The sequence below is a fragment of the Salvelinus namaycush genome, unplaced genomic scaffold, assembly GCF_016432855.1.
Source record: "Salvelinus namaycush isolate Seneca unplaced genomic scaffold, SaNama_1.0 Scaffold282, whole genome shotgun sequence".
NCBI classification, from domain to species: domain Eukaryota; kingdom Metazoa; phylum Chordata; class Actinopteri; order Salmoniformes; family Salmonidae; genus Salvelinus; species Salvelinus namaycush.
In genome coordinates this window covers 97,511-117,103 of record NW_024059697.1, presented here as the reverse complement: position 1 = coordinate 117,103, position 19,593 = coordinate 97,511, and the positions used below count along the sequence as shown (strand labels likewise).

Below are 19,593 nucleotides of genomic sequence, written 5' to 3'. Positions count from 1 at the left end.
GACTAGTGTCCTGTTCAGGGGGTGTCCTGGTACCTCAAGCTGTCTCACTACAGTAACAGGAGATAGACTAGTGTCCTGTCCAGGGGGTGTCCTGGTACTTCAAGCTGTCTCACTACAGAAACAGGAGATAGACTAGTGTCCTGTCCAGGGGGTGTCCTGGTACATCAAGCTGTCTCACTACAGAAACAGGAGATAGACTAGTGTCCTGTCCAGGGGGTGTCCTGGTACATCAAGCTGTCTCACTACAGAAACAGGAGATAGACTAGTGTCCTGTCCAGGGGGTGTCCTGGTACATCAAGCTGTCTCACTACAGAAACAGGAGATAGACTAGTGTCCTGTCCAGGGGGTGTCCTGGTACATCAAGCTGTCTCACTACAGAAACAGGAGATAGACTAGTGTCCTGTCCAGGGGGTGTCCTGGTACATCAAGCTGTCTCACTACAGAAACAGGAGATAGACTAGTGTCCTGTCCAGGGGGTGTCCTGGTACATCAAGCTGTCTCACTACAGAAACAGGAGATAGACTAGTGTCCTGTCCAGGGGGTGTCCTGGTACATCAAGCTGTCTCACTACAGAAACAGGAGATAGACTAGTGTCCTGTCCAGGGGGTCTAGTGTAGCGAAATGCTTTGTAGATGGGAAAATACAACGACCCCTTGAGCCACCGAAGTTAAAATAGATACAAATCAATCTATAACAACAACCTGAAAGACCTATAAACCCAAACCGATCTGAACTAAACAACTTCTGAAGTGAAGGACTCCTGATGACGACTAGGGGTGCATCCCAAAATGGCACCCTATTCTCTAGCCACTGCACTGCTTTAACAAGGGCCCATAGGGAAACCGACAGGGCCCTGATCAAAACAAGTGCACAACATGGAGGGGGGGGGGGGGGGGGGGGGGGGCGCCATTATGATGTCGCCATGGCCACCATCCCAGTGTTTGTCTCTCAAGTCTTTCCTGAAGTCCCGTCCCCTAAACCCCACTCACCCAATAGATTTCCTGAGAAGTTGACGGGCAGGACGATGGCCACTGAGAGCACGCCCACCACCACCAGCAGACCAATGATGTGCCTCTGGAAGGAGAGGTAGTGCACAGCATCCTCCCCACACTTCTCCCTGATCTCCTCATCCCTGGAGAGACAGAGAGAGAGAGAGAGAGAGAGAGACAGAGACAGAGACAGAGACAGAGACAGAGAGAGAGAGAGAGAGAGAGAGAGACAGACAGACAGAGAGAGACAGACAGAGAGAGAGACAGAGAGAGACAGAGAGAGAGAGAGACAGACAGAAACAGAGAGAGAGAGACAGAGAGAGACAGACAGAGACAGACAGACAGAAACAGACAGACAGAAAGAGACAGAGAGAGAAGAGAGAGACAGACAGAAACAGAGAGAGAGAGACAGAGAGACAGAGAAGAGAGAGACAGACAGAAACAGAGAGAGAGAGACAGAGAGAGAGAGACAGAGAAGAGAGAGACAGACAGAAACAGAGAGAGAGAGACAGAGAGAGACAGACAGAGACAGACAGACAGAAACAGAGAGAGAGAGAGACAGAGAGAGAGACAAAGAGAGACAGACAGAGACAGACAGAGAAGAGAGAGACAGACAGAAACAGAGAGAGACAGAGAGAGAGAGACAGAGAAGAGAGAGACAGACAGAAACAGAGAGAGAGAGACAGAGAGAGACAGACAGAGAAGAGAGAGACAGACAGACAGAAACAGACAGACAGAAAGAGACAGAGAGAGAGAGAGAGAGAGAGAGAGAGAGAGAGAGAGAGAGAGAGAGAGAGAGAGAGAGAGAGAGAGAGAGAGAGAGAGAGAGAGAGAGACAGACAGAGACAGACAGAGAAGAGAGAGAAGAGAGAGACAGACAGAAACAGAGAGAGAGAGACAGAGAGAGAGAGACAGAGAAGAGAGAGACAGACAGAAACAGAGAGAGAGACAGACAGAAACAGACAGACAGAAAGAGACAGAGAGAGACAGAGAGAGACAGAAACAGAGAGACAGAGAGAGACAGAGAGAGACAAAGACAGAGAGAGACAGACAGAGACAGAGAGAGACAGAAACAGACAGAGACAGAAACAGAGAGAGACAGACAGAAACAGAGAGAGACAGAGAGAGACAGAGACAGAGACAGAAACAGAGACAGAGAGAGAGAGAGACAGAAACAGAGACAGAGACAGACAGAACAGACAGAGACAGACAGAGCATGTATTTTATTTAATTAGTTTGAATCTTTATTTAACCATGAAAGTCACTGAGACAGAGTATTTTATACAAGAACAGTCAGAGAGATACTAACCAGGGTCCAGCCGTGCAGAGCTCTGAACACAGTCACAGACAGTTAAACTCACAAAAGACTAATTGCTAAATTCCAACCTCATTTTAACTCTTGCTGCCCCCCTCCCCACACACACACACACACACACACACACACACACACACACACACACACACACACACACACACACACACACACACACTTGAGAACGACTGATATGGATTTTTTAGGGCCGATGCCGATAATGATTTTTGGGGGTCAAGGAGGCCGATGGATGATATTTTAGGCCGACATTCAATATCATTCAATATGTAAATGTTGATGACACCATTTCCCAGAGACAGCAATGTCGCAGCATTTTTCAAATCGATGGCAGTTAAAATATCCACTGCTGTTAGTTTGAGAATATAAAATAACATCTATTTAATGCGAATAGGTTCAACGTAACGTCATGATTTGTGATCAAGGGAACAAAACCGAACTAAAATATACAACGCAACATGTAAAGTGTTGGTCTCATGTTTCATGAGCAGAAATAAAAGATCTCAGAAATGTTACATACTGCAAAACAAGTTTATTTCTCTCAAATGTTTGTTTACATCCTTGTTAGGGAGCATTTCTCCTTTGCCAAGATAATCCATCCACCTGACAGGTGTGGCATATCAAGAAGCTGATTAAACAGCATGATCATTACACAGGTGCACCTTGTGCTGGGGACACTAAAAAGCCGTTCTAAAATGTGCCGTTTTGTCCCATAACACAACGCCACAGATGTCTCAAGTTGAGGGAGCAGCAATTGGCATGTTGACTGCAGGAAAGTCCACCAGAGCTGTTGCCAGATAATTAAATGTTAATTTCTCTAGCATAAGCCCCCTCCATGGTTGTTATAGAGAATTTGGCAGCACGTCCAACCGGCCTCACAACAGCAGACCACGTGTATGGCGTTGTCTGGGCGAGCGGTTTGCTGATGTCAACGTTGTAAACAGAGTGCCCCATGGTGGCGGTGGGGTTATGGTATGGGCAGGCATCGGACAATGAACACAATCGATTTTAATCAATGGCAATTTTAATGCACAGAGATGGTTACGAGATTCTGAGGCCCATTGTCGTGCCATTCATCCACCGCCATCACCTCATGTTTCAGCATGATAATGCACGGCCCCAAGGATCTGTACACAATTCCTGGAAGCTGAAAATGTCCCAGTTCTTCCATGGCCTGCATACTCACCAGACATGTCACCCATTGAGCATGTTTGGGATGCTCTGGATCGACGTGTACAACAGCGTGATCCAGTTCCCGCCAATATCCAGCAACTTCACACAGCCATTGAAGAGGAGCGGGACAACATTCCACAGGCCACAATCAACAGCCTGATCAACTCTATGTGAAGGAGATGTGTCACGCTGCATGAGGCAAATGGTGATCACACCAGATACTGACTGGTTTTCTGATCCACGGCCCTACCCTTTTATTTAAGGTATCTGTGACCAACAGATGCATATCTGTATTCCCAGTCATGTGAAATCCATAGATTAGGGGCCTTAATTCATTTCAATTGACTGATTTCCTTTTATTAACTGTAACTCTGTCAAAATCTTTTCAAATTGTTGCTTGTTGTGATTATATTTTTGTTCAGTATAGTATGTCATTTTCCGTGATGAAAAAAAAAAAAAAAACAGCTGTCAGGACGCATCTCTAAACAACTCAGCTGCCGGGACGAAATTCCAAACAACTCAATTGGCTAGTTCAGCTATCTGTCAAGAAATGGGCGGGTTGTAACTTGTATCCTACTGCTGCGATTGGATCGTGCGAGGCTGCAACTCCGCTCCCTTTCACATCTCCACGTCGCTCATATCACTTTCTACTGTTTACTGCTAATACTATGATTACTAGCTCAAATGGGAATGACATTTGCTAGCAATCCATAAATGTGCATAATAATATCTAACATGGATAGTGAGGATAGAAAATAATTTTAAACAACGTTCTGTCTGAATGACTCAAATCTTTCCGTCGTTTGAGAAGTGTGAAACTCACACTGATCTTCAGCTTTCTTGGTCCATAAACATGCAGGGAGATTCTTAGGTAGCTAAACCTATTGCGTTTTAAAACGCTTCCTCGTTCTCCTATTACGATTATCATCTAATCTGACTATAAACTGTCAATTTACGGATTTGATTGTGGCTGGTCAGATCAGCACACCAGTAAATAGTTAACGTTACTCCGCAAGTCAGATGGCTCGTTGCCCAAAATGGTGCATGTTCAAAATGATGACCTGCTAATATTAGCCAGCTACATTGGCCATTAGCTCCTATCTGATATGTTTATCTAGCCAGCTAGCTAGCATAGTGGCTAATATAGCTAGCTACCTAACACCACAGGTGAAAGGGTTTGTTATCGTAATCTTTGCTAACAGGTCACATAGCTGTCTGTTTAGCTAACTACCTAGCTTGCTTATTGCACGCAGGTCCGGGCACGTCCACACAAGCCGTATTAGTAGTGAACTACACTAAACTAATATTTGCAACAGGAGATCGATTTTGATCACCGTGTCAATTAATCTGTTTCTCAATGCTGCATCTTTCGGTTGGAGAATGAGCTAGCTTGCTGCGGATTTTCCCAGCTAGACATTCCTCAGTGAGTGGTGGCTGGCAGAGTAGCAGTTATGCTATGTAAAGAGACTATCAAAGGCTGATGGCCAATATCGCCCGATAGATTGGCTCAGTTGATTATCGGTCGTTCTCTCTCATACACACACACACACACACACACACACACACACAAAACCAACTTTATGGGAGACTCACTTTATGCGGAAGATGGCTGTTAACCAGGAGCAGAAGCCCTAGAGAGAAGAGATTAGGTTAGATCTGCCGTCAATTAGGTTAGACCTGCTGTAGATTAGATGTGTCATATATGAGTTAATAGGTCTGCCGTAGGTTAGGATCAAATCACATTTTATTTGTCACATACACATGGTTAGCAGATGTTAATGTGAGTGTAGCGAAATGCTTGTGCTTCTAGTTCCGACAATGCAGTAATAACCAACAAGTAATCTAACCTAACAATTCCACAACTACTACCTTATACACAGAAGTGTAAAGGGATAAAGAATATGTACATAAAGATATATGAATGAGTGATGGTACAGAACGGCATAGGCAAGATGCAGTAGATGATATAGAGTACAGTATATACATATGAGATGAGTAATGTAGGGTATGTAAACATTATATTAAGTGGCATTGTTTAAAGTGGCTAGTGATACATTTTTACATCAATTTTTCCATTATTAAAGTGGCTGGAGTTGAGTCAGTATGTTGGCAGCAGCCACTCAATGTTAGTGATGTCTGTTTAACAGTCTGATGGCCTTGAGATAGAAGCTGTTTTTCAGTCTCTCGGTCCCAGCTTTGATGCACCTGTACTGACCTCGCCTTCTGGATGATAGCGGGGTGAACAGGCAGTGGCTCGGGTGGTTGTTGTCCTTGATGATCTTTATGGTCTTCCTGTGACATCGGGTGGTGTAGGTGTCCTGGAGGGCAGGTAGTTTTCCCCCGGTGATGCGTTGTGCAGACCTCACTACCCTCTGGAGAGCCTTACGGTTATGGGCAGAGCAGTTGCCGTACCAGGCGGTGATACAGCCCGACAGGATGCTCTCGATTGTGCATCTGTAAAAGTTGGTGAGTGTTTTTGGTGACAAGCCAAATTTCTTCAGCCTCCTGAGGTTGAAGAGGCGCTGCTGTGCCTTCTTCACCACGCTATCTGTGTGGGTGGACCATTTCAGTTTGTCCGTTATGTGTACACTGAGGAACTTAACGTTCCACCTTCTCCACTACTGTCCCGTCGATGTGGATAGGGGGCTGCTCCCTCGATTGTGGCCTTCAGGAAACAGCAATCTCCTTTGTTTTGTTGACGTTGAGTGTGAGGTTATTTTCCTGACACCACACTCCGAGGGCCCTCACCTCCTCCCTGTAGGCCGTCTCGTCGTTGTTGGTAATCAAGCCTACCACTGTAGTGTCGTCCGCAAACTTGATGATTGAGTACAGGAGAGGGCTGAGAACGCACCCTTGTGGGGCCCCAGTGTTGAGGATCAGCGGGGTGGAGATGTTGTTACCTACCCTCACCACCTGGGGGCAGCTCGTCAGGAAGTCCAGTACCCAGTTGCACAGGGCGACGTCGAGATCCAGGGTCTCGAGCTTAATGACGAGTTTGGAGGGTACTATGGTGTTAAATGCTGAGCTGTAGTCAATGAACAGCATTCTTACATAGGTATTCCTCTGCGGTAGGTTAGGTTAGATCTGCCATAGGTTAGGTTAGATCTGCCGTAGGTTAGATTAGATCTGCCGTAGGTTAGGTTAGATCTGCAGTAGGTTAGGTTAGACCTGCAGAAGGTTAGGTTAGACCTGCAGAAGGTTAGGTTAGATCTGCCGTAGGTTAGGTTAGACCTGCAGAAGGTTAGGTTAGACCTGCAGAAGGTTAGGTTAGATCTGCCGTAGGTTAGGTTAGATCTGCCGTAGGTTAGGTTAGGTCTGGGGCGTCAGGTAGCCTAGTGGTTAGAGCGTTGGACTAGTAACCAAAAAGGTTGCAAGATCGAATGACAAGGTAAAAATCTATCGTTCTGCCCCTGAACAAGGCAGTTAACCCACTGTTCCTAGCCTGTCATTGAAAATAAGAATTTGCTCTTAACTGACTTGCCTAGTTGAATAAAGGTTATAAAATATGTTTTATTTTTTAAGATAAGACTATTATACACTCTTGCAATGTCAGGTGACAGTAGTGGACTCAGCAAACCACTCCAATCACAACCTTGAGTGTGTCTATCTCTTCCTAAACTATCTTGTTCTGAGGTCAAATACACTTGGCCAGCAATTCAAAGTCATGTTTTGTTTATGCTGACGTTGAGGGCTGTGACAGTCATGGCATTTTGGATGACAGTAACCGTTGGAATAACGTGTACCCCAGGAGTCGCCGCTGCTACTTCTGCAACAGCTAAATGAGGATCCTAATAAAATACCAAATAGTAAAACAAACAAAAAATGTAAACGCACATTTTCTCCTCCGCTCATGACTGCATGTGCACACACAGAAATATAATGAATAGAACGGGCGTCCCCCATTCAAGTCAATGATGGCATAATGGGTGGACTGGCCGCCATGGCAAGTGATCCTATAGGAGCAAAGAACTAAAGTAAAATACGTGCTGTGATTGGTTGATTAAACTCAACATTCCATTGCGTGAGCCACATCAGTTAACATCATTTGAATGAACACTCTACATTACCATAGAAATGATTGCATCACAATACCAGGCGGCCATTGCGTGTGTACCCATGAGTTTACCAGTCAAATTGCCAAGGTTAGAGGTTTCCCAGCCTGTTCTATTCATTATATTTCTGTGTGTGCAGCTGCTGCATTGTGGTCATTCAGTCAGCTGTTCATTTGACTTTAAAAATGTATATATATATATATATATATATGTTAAACGGGTTTGACGGTTATTTCATTTTCATGGCGGTTTCCATCCCTAACTGTCGGTTACACAGTAATTGTACCAGCTCTACTGACAATATGAGTAATTTATTACAAGCTCTTTCTCAAACATGTTTTTGTGTTGTAATTTAGTCCAAGTGGTTTTCAACATGTGGTCCGCGGGGGGTTGGCTACTGCAGGTGGTCCCCAAATGTATTTTGAAATTATGTATTTTTTTCTTTTAAAAAATAGCAACAGTTGGCAGTATTAATGGTACAAGAAATTTCACATTATTTTTCACAATGCAAATTGTTTGTGACTCCTCGATGGTGGTCCTTCAAGAGCTTTTAACGGTCATTTGGTGGTCTCCGGAATCGACAAAGTTGGAAACCGCTGCCCTAGCATAGTCGCTTCACACCCCATGACCCCAGTAAAACCAGGAAGTAGTACTTACGTTGGCTCTCTGCTCAAAGTCCATTGAGCTGGAGACAGAGGTCAGGCGTTCGTAGCGATCGGGAAGCGCTGACGTCATGGCAGACGCCACACTGCGCACACACAATGTTAAAAGGATACAATTAGTATTAGCCTAGCGCTCCCCAAAAACAAACCTGATGGAGATCGCTTTAGCCAAGCATTAGCATAGCACAACACCAACAACAACAAAAAACAAATCTAATCCCAAATAGTTAGGCTTTGATATCACCGTTGTAGTACAGTATCAATGGTGTATTTATTTACAGAGTAGTTAGTTCACTGGTCACATGTACGAGGCTCTGAAATGGTCTGGAGAGGCTGGTCCTGAGTTGTGTTCACACGGTTGTACCACTTACATTCCAATTCTGGGAATTTCAGTTCATTTCCTGAATTGACAGAATTAAATGTAATTGACCTGAGACATGGTTGAGGTTTTAGTAGGCTACTACTCCTCATCAGTGTTGGGATAAGTTACTTGAAAAAAAATGTACATTATATATACAGTACCCGTCAAACGTTTTGGGAACACCTACTCATTGGAGTGGCAAGGAGGGGAATGTTAGCTAAAAAATACTGGTACCCACACTGGAGACAATCAATCCCCTCCTGGATGAAGATCCCTGATGCACAAATTGTTTTGTGCATACTTTTTACTATTTAAATTTAAATAGTGCACCTTGTATTCACTTCCGGTAATACCGTACACAGAAACGGTATGTACATTTGGATATAACCCAACCATTTTACTTTGCGTTAAAATAAAATCTCAGTTTCACTGTCAGAGGGAGCATGGCGATTTTTTGAAAAAGTCACACGTTATTTTACTCTGTTACTCATAAAAGTAATCTACGTAGTAATTACGTAACGCGCCCCCCCCAACACTGCTCCTCATGCACCCCCTCAGTGAGACAACAACGATCCAGAACGAACCTCTACAGCCCCATTTCATGCAGTCGGAAGATTCTAGAGATACACAAACTGTCTCCGTCAGAGCGCCAAGCCTGTTAAAGAGAGAATGCAGACGTGGGAGTGATCGGAGTGGGGAGGGGAAAAGTAAAAAAAAATTGCTGTTTTCGGGCAGAGTGGTTTGGAATTATCTTTCTTATTGGTCTATTAAAAAACTTTACTGTACGGTGATGTCATCATGGAAGGCCCAAACTACGTCCCACCAAAGCAGGCAGAAATTTCAGGCTGTCTTTTCAAACAGCTCTTACGCTAAAAAGGACATTGTCAAAATGTTCACAATTTCACAGTATTATTCCTACCTCAGTGTGGCAATATATAGAAAACACAGAAAAATCAAATTTTTGACTGAAATGGGCCTTTAAGATGACAGATGCTAGCTAGAGCGAGAAGGGTATTCACAGACAAGGGTATTCACAGACAAGGGTATTCACAGACAAGGGTATTCACAGACAAGGTTATTCACAGACAAGGTTATTCACAGACAAGGGTATTCACAGACAAGGGTATTCACAGACAAGGGTATTCACAGAGACAACATAACACCAATGTGTAGTCATTAATACACAGACTGAGAGCAGTGTTTCTCAATCCTGGTCCTGGGGACCCAAAGGGATGTACCTTTTTATTTCTGACCCCTAGCACACACACAGCTGATTGGTAGGAAGAGGTGACTAGTAGGTAATACAGAACCACCACAGACACACAGCTGATTGGTAGGAAGAGGTGACTAGTAGGTAATACAGAACCCCCACAGACACACAGCTGATTGGCAGGAAGAGGTGACTAGTAGGTAATACAGAACCCCCACAGACACACAGCTGATTGGTAGGAAGAGGTGACTAGTAGGTAGTACAGAACCCCCAGACACACAGCTGATTGGTAGGAAGAGGTGACTAGTAGGTAATACAGAACCCCCACAGACACACAGCTGATTGGTAGGAAGAGGTGACTAGTAGGTAATACAGAACCCCCAGACACACAGCTGATTGGTAGGAAGAGGTGACTAGTAGGTAATACAGAACCCCCAGACACACAGCTGATTGGTAGGAAGAGGTGACTAGTAGGTAATACAGAACCCCCACAGACACACAGCTGATTGGTAGGAAGAGATGACTAGTAGGTAGTACAGAACCCCCAGACACACAGCTGATTGGTAGGAAGAGGTGACTAGTAGGTAATACAGAACCCCCAGACACACAGCTGATTGGTAGGAAGAGGTGACTAGTAGGTAGTACAGAACCCCCAGACACACAGCTGATTGGTAGGAAGAGGTGACTAGTAGGTAATACAGAACCCCCAGACACACAGCTGATTGGTAGGAAGAGGTGACTAGTAGGTAATACAGAACCCCCAGACACACAGCTGATTGGTAGGAAGAGGTGATTAGTAGGTAATACAGAACCCCCAGACACACAGCTGATTGGTAGGAAGAGGTGACTAGTAGGTAATACAGAACCCCCAGACACACAGCTGATTGGTAGGAAGAGGTGACTAGTAGGTAATACAGAACCCCCAGACACACAGCTGATTGGTAGGAAGAGGTGACTAGTAGGTAGTACAGAACCCCCAGACACACAGCTGATTGGTAGGAAGAGGTGACTAGTAGATAATACAGAACCCCCAGACACACAGCTGATTGGTAGGAAGAGGTGACTAGTAGGTAGTACAGAACCCCCAGACACACAGCTGATTGGTAGGAAGAGGTGACTAGTAGGTAATACAGAACCCCCAGACACACAGCTGATTGGTAGGAAGAGGTGACTAGTAGGTAATACAGAACCCCCAGACACACAGCTGATTGGTAGGAAGAGGTGACTAGTAGATAGTACAGAACCCCCAGACACACAGCTGATTGGTAGGAAGAGGTGACTAGTAGGTAATACAGAACCCCCAGACACACAGCTGATTGGTAGGAAGAGGTGACTAGTAGGTAATACAGAACCCCCAGACACACAGCTGATTGGTAGGAAGAGGTGACTAGTAGGTAGTACAGAACCCCCAGACACACAGCTGATTGGTAGGAAGAGGTGACTAGTAGATAGTACAGAACCACTACAGACACACAGCTGATTGGCAGGAAGAGGTGACTAGTAGGTAATACAGAACCCCCACAGACACACAGCTGATTGGTAGGAAGAGGTGACTAGTAGGTAATACAGAACCACTACAGACACACAGCTGATTGGTAGGAAGAGGTGACTAGTAGGTAGTACAGAACCCCCAGACACACAGCTGATTGGCAGGAAGAGGTGACTAGTAGGTAGTACAGAACCACTACAGACACACAGCTGATTGGTAGGAAGAGGTGACTAGTAGGTAGTACAGAACCCCCAGACACACAGCTGATTGGCAGGAAGAGGTGACTAGTAGGTAGTACAGAACCCCCAGACACACAGCTGATTGGCAGGAAGAGGTGACTAGTAGGTAGTACAGAACCACTACAGACACACAGCTGATTGGTAGGAAGAGGTGACTAGTAGGTAGTACAGAACCACTACAGACACACAGCTGATTGGTAGGAAGAGGTGACTAGTAGGTAGTACAGAACCACTACAGACACACAGCTGATTGGTAGGAAGAGGTGACTAGTAGGTAATACAGAACCACTACAGACACACAGCTGATTGGTAGGAAGAGGTGACTAGTAGGTAGTACAGAACCCCCAGACACACAGCTGATTGGCAGGAAGAGGTGACTAGTAGGTAGTACAGAACCACTACAGACACACAGCTGATTGGTAGGAAGAGGTGACTAGTAGGTAGTACAGAACCCCCAGACACACAGCTGATTGGTAGGAAGAGGTGACTAGTAGGTAGTACAGAACCACTACAGACACACAGCTGATTGGTAGGAAGAGGTGACTAGTAGGTAGTACAGAACCACTACAGACACACAGCTGATTGGTAGGAAGAGGTGACTAGTAGGTAGTACAGAACCCCCAGACAAACAGCTGATTGGTAGGAAGAGGTGACTAGTAGGTAATACAAAACCACCACAGACTGATACATACAGGAGCTGTAGGTAGGGATAACCAGTCAAGGTGAGGTGTGTAGTTACTAGTTACCGTACCTCTCTACCCTGTAAGCATCCTGCCTGCTGGGCGCCTCATGAGGTGCGCTCATACAGGAGGACAGGACAGGCATGCTGCTTGTCAGAGAGTTTAACAACGAAACAGATTAGCATATAGAGCTGATTGGTTAGGGAGAGAGAGAACATCCAACAACGGGGTTGAAACAGACAGAGAGACACAGACAGAGAGACACACAGAGACACACAGAGACACACAGAGACACACAGAGACTCAGCAGCAGAGTTAAAAACAGAGGAATGATGAGAAAGAAAAAAGATGGAGACAGACAGGAGTCTGGCATGGAGAAGAAGAAAGCCTGGAGGGAGAGAAGGAAAGAGAAAACCCACACCGAGAGAGAGAGAGAGAGAGAGAGAGAGAGAGAGAGAGAGACAGAGAGAGGCCAACCCAACCCACACCAGCCTAGGTAGGAAAGGAAGGAAGAGCGTTACTCCTAGAAGATACGAGGGTTACGAAAGAGGAAGACGAGCAGCAATGTGACAAGAGGAAGAAAAGCAGCAGGGTGACGCGGTAACGTTACATACTATTCCTGTTCGTCCAGACGGCTGTATCGCTGACTCCGTCTTCAGAGAGAAAACAAAAACAGAAAAACAACATGGCGGAGGTCAGCTTGGTCCTTGGAGGAGAAACTAGTGATCCATGCAGTTAATCAGGTCCCAGTTCAGTTGTCTCGACAGTGACAGAGGGCCTCTGCTGGGGTTATACATTGCTATATTAGAAACATTTCCAAGCACATTAATATACATCCCGTTAGCAAACGCCTTGATCCAAAGTCACTCAAGTCATGCGTGCACACACTTTTGAGGTATGGGTGGTCCTGGTGTTTCAATCGACACGCTCTACCAACTGAGCTTAAGAGGGACACAAGCTTGACAAGAGTACAAATAATGTAGTCTTGACTATTGTCCATATAATAACAGCACCGTAAAGACCACAAATACATAAAATGGCAACTTATGTTTGGTTCATAACTGAATTAAAAAGCGTCAGATATACAGTAGGCCTAGATGTTAAGTCAAAGGGGATTCACTATCTGTATATGAGATTACTTACAAGTATTGCAGGCATGCAGCAGGGGTGAATAATGTGCCTATCTATGGACCATCAGCCTGGCTCTGTCCTAGCCACCCAATACAGCACAGTTATCTTAGCTACTACATCTACCAGTGGAGGCTCGTCAGAGGAGGAAGGGGAGGACCATCCTACTCAATGAATTCCAGATTTTTTAATTTTTTTTTAAGTTATAATTTTTTAGATAAGACTATACTAAATATATTCACGTCACCAAATAATTGATTAAGACACACTGTTATGCAATGAAGGTCTACAGTAGCCTCAACAGCACTCTGTAGGGTAGCACCATGGTGTAGCCGGAGGACAGATAGCTTCCATCCTCCTCTGGGTACATTGACTTCAATACAAAACCTAGGAGGCTGATGGGTCTTACCCCCTTCCATAGACTTACATGGTAATTATGAATACTTCTGTAGGACGTCGTCCCATCCAATCAAAACTGTTACAGTTTGAACTAACACGTTACCCATCAAAGAATTAACCTACGGATGTGGGATTTAGAAGCTTGGTGAGGTGGTGACATTGTTGGATAGATTGAGATAGTGAATAGTGATTTTTAGGAAATCAAATGAGTTTCTTCAAACTACAGGAGACTGATGTAGGTTATATATTGTCGTCTTGGTTTTAGAACATGTGTAAGGTTAGTGTAATTTATTTATATTTGCCGTGCTAACTGCAGTAGCTAGCTAGCTACCAGAGTGCAGTTCTCTAACGACAACGTAGTGGATTGTTTTGTTGAAGACAGACCTTTCATTGCCTCAAGCTTCTGGGGGGGAAAAGCAGCATTGATCATGTAGCCTAACGGACGACAGTCTGCGTATTCAAACTGCGCAACACAACTATAAGGTGAGAACAACCAGGGATGTTCTCCAGCAGCTCATCTACACTACTGCATCTTCGGGCCACGCAATAATTGTTTTCTAGTTTGCGGCACGATGAGAGAGAAAAGTTCCGCAGACCAGGACAACTACAAGGAGCTCGCAGAGTTAATTGCCATTTAAATTGCTTTACTTGCTGAGCATATGTACATTTCTACTGTCTTCTCTGGGATGTTGAAATGAATTCAGAATGATTTGATGACGCTTCCAACACATTATCCATTAAAAGGGAGGTGTTGACGCAGCACATTGTTTTCCCACAATGCACCCCTTCAAGTGAGATTTTTTTCTCGCTCTGTATTTATTTAAACAAACGTGATGATGCATCCTCACTTGACAGACAAGGAAAAGCTCGTTACATAAAATGTCACAGCAGCCTAGACTAGGCCTAAACATTAGAGATCTGACATGCTGTGTACGATTAAAACGAGATGGCTTTTCAGCGTGAACCTCTAGGCTACTAACAACAGCAGCTGCACACTGTCCATCTGGTCAGGGTAAACGATTTCGTTACCTTATCTATTTATAGTCTATTTGTTTGTGTCAGGAGAGAATGTGATCAACTTTGGTTTTATATTCCAACTTGGGCTGTCTAGACCTTTTCAATTAAAAATGATTCACTTGAATTCATCATTCAACATAATAGTGATGACCGACTGAGTACATTTTTTTAATTAGGCCTAGACCTGGGAGGAGCCTACACCTGGGAGGAGCCTACACCTGGGAGGAGCCTACACCAGGGAGGAGCCTACACCAGGGAGGAGCCAACACCTGGGAGGAGCCAACACCTGGGAGGGGCAACTGGCAGCCTTTGATAGGCCAATAGCGTTTCAATAGCTTATTATTTTTTTAGGAACTCTGTCGGGGTCTCAACTTACTGTTGAGAGTTAGAATAGTGCAATACACAGGAGCTACTTGGATATTTGGTTGTGTATCAGCAGGTTCTCTTGATGTCAGTCACTGATGGTCACTCAATTAGCCTATGTCACCTAAACTAAAAGTTAGTGGAACCAGATTTCTGAACTTGCAGTAATCATGGTGGAATCACTGACCGAGGAGACCCTCATTGGTTTTGTTAGTCACTCTTACTCAGATATCATATTCAAAAACAGCAAACATTTCTCTCCGCCCCAAGGAAAAATGAGGAGAAGTGCATGAAATTAGTTCTAAAATGGCTAAAAGTGTAGAATTACAGGAAATTAACTCTTAACAATTTTATTTATTCTCTCCACTGTCAAAGGGGGAGCAAGGCCCAGACCTCACAATGTAAACCTGCATAAAGCCAGGCCCAGACCTCACAATGTAAACCTGCATAAAGCCAGTCCCAGACCTCACAATGTAAACCTGCATAAAGCCAGTCCCAGACCTCACACTGTAAACCTGCATAAAGCCAGTCCCAGACCTCACAATGTAAACCTGCATAAAGCCAGTCCCAGACCTCACAATGTAAACCTGCATAAAGCCAGTCCCAGACCTCACAATGTAAACCTGCATAAAGCCAGTCCCAGACCTCACAATGTAAACCTGCATAAAGCCAGTCCCAGACCTCACACTGTAAACCTGCATAAAGCCAGTCCCAGACCTCACACTGTAAACCTGCATAAAGCCAGTCCCAGACCTCACAATGTAAACCTGCATAAAGCCAGTCCCAGACCTCACAATGTAAACCTGCATAAAGCCAGTCCCAGACCTCACAATGTAAACCAGCATAAAGCCAGTCCCAGACCTCACAATGTAAACCAGCATAAAGCCAGTCCCAGACCTCACAATGTAAACCAGCATAAAGCCAGTCCCAGACCTCACAATGTAAACCTGCATAAAGCCAGTCCCAGACCTCACAATGTAAACCTGCATAAAGCCAGTCCCAGACCTCACACTGTAAACCTGCATAAAGCCAGTCCCAGACCTCACACTGTAAACCTGCATAAAGCCAGTCCCAGACCTCACAATGTAAACCAGCATAAAGCCAGTCCCAGACCTCACAATGTAAACCTGCATAAAGCCAGTCCCAGACCTCACAATGTAAACCTGCATAAAGCCAGTCCCAGACCTCACAATGTAAACCTGCATAAAGCCAGTCCCAGACCTCACAATGTAAACCTGCATAAAGCCAGTCCCAGACCTCACAATGTAAACCTGCATAAAGCCAGTCCCAGACCTCACACTGTAAACCTGCATAAAGCCAGTCCCAGACCTCACACTGTAAACCTGCATAAAGCCAGTCCCAGACCTCACAATGTAAACCTGCATAAAGCCAGTCCCAGACCTCACAATGTAAACCTGCATAAAGCCAGTCCCAGACCTCACAATGTAAACCTGCATAAAGCCAGTCCCAGACCTCACAATGTAAACCTGCATAAAGCCAGTCCCAGACCTCACAATGTAAACCTGCATAAAGCCAGTCCCAGACCTCACAATGTAAACCTGCATAAAGCCAGTCCCAGACCTCACAATGAAAACCTGCATAAAGCCAGTCCCAGACCTCACAATGAAAACCTGCATAAAGCCAGTCCCAGACCTCACAATGTAAACCAGCATAAAGCCAGTCCCAGACCTCACAATGTAAACCTGCATAAAGCCAGTCCCAGACCTCACAATGTAAACCTGCATAAAGCCAGTCCCAGACCTCACACTGTAAACCTGCATAAAGCCAGTCCCAGACCTCACAATGTAAACCTGCATAAAGCCAGTCCCAGACCTCAAAATGTAAACCTGCATAAAGCCAGTCCCAGACCTCAAAATGTAAACCTGCATAAAGCCAGTCCCAGACCTCACAATGTAAACCTGCATAAAGCCAGTCCCAGACCTCACAATGTAAACCAGCATAAAGCCAGTCCCAGACCTCACACTGTAAACCTGCATAAAGCCAGTCCCAGACCTCACACTGTAAACCTGCATAAAGCCAGTCCCAGACCTCAAAATGTAAACCAGCATAAAGCCAGTCCCAGACCTCACACTGTAAACCAGCATAAAGCCAGTCCCAGACCTCACACTGTAAACCTGCATAAAGCCAGTCCCAGACCTCACAATGTAAACCTGCATAAAGCCAGTCCCAGACCTCAAAATGTAAACCTGCATAAAGCCAGTCCCAGACCTCAAAATGTAAACCTGCATAAAGCCAGTCCCAGACCTCACAATGTAAACCTGCATAAAGCCAGTCCCAGACCTCACAATGTAAACCAGCATAAAGCCAGTCCCAGACCTCACAATGTAAACCTGCATAAAGCCAGTCCCAGGCCTCACACTGTAAACCTGCATAAATCCACCTCAGCCCTGTGAGTTCTATTGTCCATCCTTTGCCGTCACTGTGTAGAGGAAGCCCCGTTAGTCTCGTCTAAATATAATTCGTATGAAGGTTGCTGCAGTTTGACAGAATTCACATCCTCCCGAGGACCAGGAATTTTTCCAGGGATAAAAAAAACAAACATTAGAAAAACTTGTCCCGTCAAGTTGTAGAAACGTCTCAAGGAGGATCAATGGAAACAGGATGCACCTGAGCTCAAGTTCGAGTCTCATAGCAAAGGGTCTGAATACTTATGTAAATAAAGTTTGTTGTTTAAAAAAATATATATACATTTGCATAAATAAAAAAAATGGTGTCATTGTGGGGTTGTGTGTGTAGATTAATAAAATGTTTATTTCATCCATTTTTAGAATAAGTCTAACGTAACAAAATGTGGAAAAAGGGAAGGGGTCTGAATACTTTACAAAAACTGTGTATGAATAGAAAAGCTGTGTACAGCAGTAGTTATATAGGATGAACCAGGACTAGAATACAGTATGAAGTGGACAGTAGTAGTTATATAGGATGAACCAGGACTAGAATACAGTATGAAGTGGACAGCAGTAGTTATATAGGATGAATCATGACTAGAATACAGTATATACATATGAAGTGGACAGCAGTAGTTATATAGGATGAACCAGGACTAGAATACAGTATTATACAGGATGAACCAGGACTAGAATACAGTATTATACAGGATGAGCCAGGACTAGAATACAGTATTATACAGGATGAGCCAGGACTAGAATACAGTATTATACAGGATGAGCCAGGACTAGAATACAGTATTATACAGGATGAGCCAGGACTAGAATACAGTATTATACAGGATGAGCCAGGACTAGAATACAGTATTATACAGGATGAGCCAGGACTAGAATACAGTATTATACAGGATGAGCCAGGACTAGAATACAGTATTATACAGGATGAGCCAGGACTAGAATACAGTATTATACAGGATGAGCCAGGACTAGAATACAGTATTATACAGGATGAGCCAGGACTAGAATACAGTATTATACAGGATGAGCCAGGACTAGAATACAGTAGTATACAGGATGAGCCAGGACTAGAATACAGTATTATACAGGATGAGCCAGGACTAGAATACAGTAGTATACAGGATGAGCCAGGACTAGAATACAGTATATACAGTAGTTATATAGGATGAACCAGGACTAGAATACAGTATTATACAGGATGAGCCAGGACTAGAATACAGTATTATACAGGATGAGCCAGGACTAGAATACAGTATTATACAGGATGAGCCAGGACTAGAATACAGTAGTATACAGGATGAGCCAGGACTAGAATACAGTATATACAGTAGTTATATAGGATGAGCCAGGACTAGAATACAGTATTATACAGGATGAGCCAGGACTAGAATACAGTAGTATACAGGATGAGCCAGGACTAGAATACAGTAGTATACAGGATGAACCAGGACTAGAATACAGTATTATACAGGATGAGCCAGGACTAGAATACAGTAGTATACAGGATGAGCCAGGACTAGAATACAGTATATACAGTAGTTATATAGGATGAACCAGGACTAGAATACAGTATTATACAGGATGAGCCAGGACTAGAATACAGTAGTATACAGGATGAGCCAGGACTAGAATACAGTATTATACAGGATGAGCCAGGACTAGAATACAGTATTATACAGGATGAGCCAGGACTAGAATACAGTATTATACAGGATGAGCCAGGACTAGAATACAGTATTATACAGGATGAGCCAGGACTAGGATACAGTATTATACAGGATGAGCCAGGACTAGAATACAGTATTATACAGGATGAGCCAGGACTAGAATACAGTATTATACAGGATGAGCCAGGACTAGAATACAGTAGTATACAGGATGAGCCAGGACTAGAATACAGTATATACAGTAGTTATATAGGATGAACCAGGACTAGAATACAGTATTATACAGGATGAGCCAGGACTAGAATACAGTATTATACAGGATGAGCCAGGACTAGAATACAGTATTATACAGGATGAGCCAGGACTAGAATACAGTATATACAGTAGTTATATAGGATGAACCAGGAC

At 44.3% G+C, this 19,593-nt stretch overlaps 1 protein-coding gene across 1 annotated transcript in view; it reads right to left on the bottom strand.

Moving 5' to 3' along the window:
• The window catches only part of LOC120039588 (CSC1-like protein 2), a 134,826-nt gene that overhangs the window by 50,434 nt on the left and 64,799 nt on the right, over nt 1-19,593 (bottom strand). Inside the window, exons 4-7 of the mRNA XM_038985004.1 lie at nt 12,800-12,838; nt 8,202-8,292; nt 5,086-5,123; nt 990-1,132 (exon numbers count right to left, since the gene is read on the bottom strand). Of these exons, the coding sequence (XP_038840932.1) occupies nt 990-1,132; nt 5,086-5,123; nt 8,202-8,292; nt 12,800-12,838 (311 nt within the window). The remainder of the gene's footprint in view (nt 1-989; nt 1,133-5,085; nt 5,124-8,201; nt 8,293-12,799; nt 12,839-19,593) is intronic.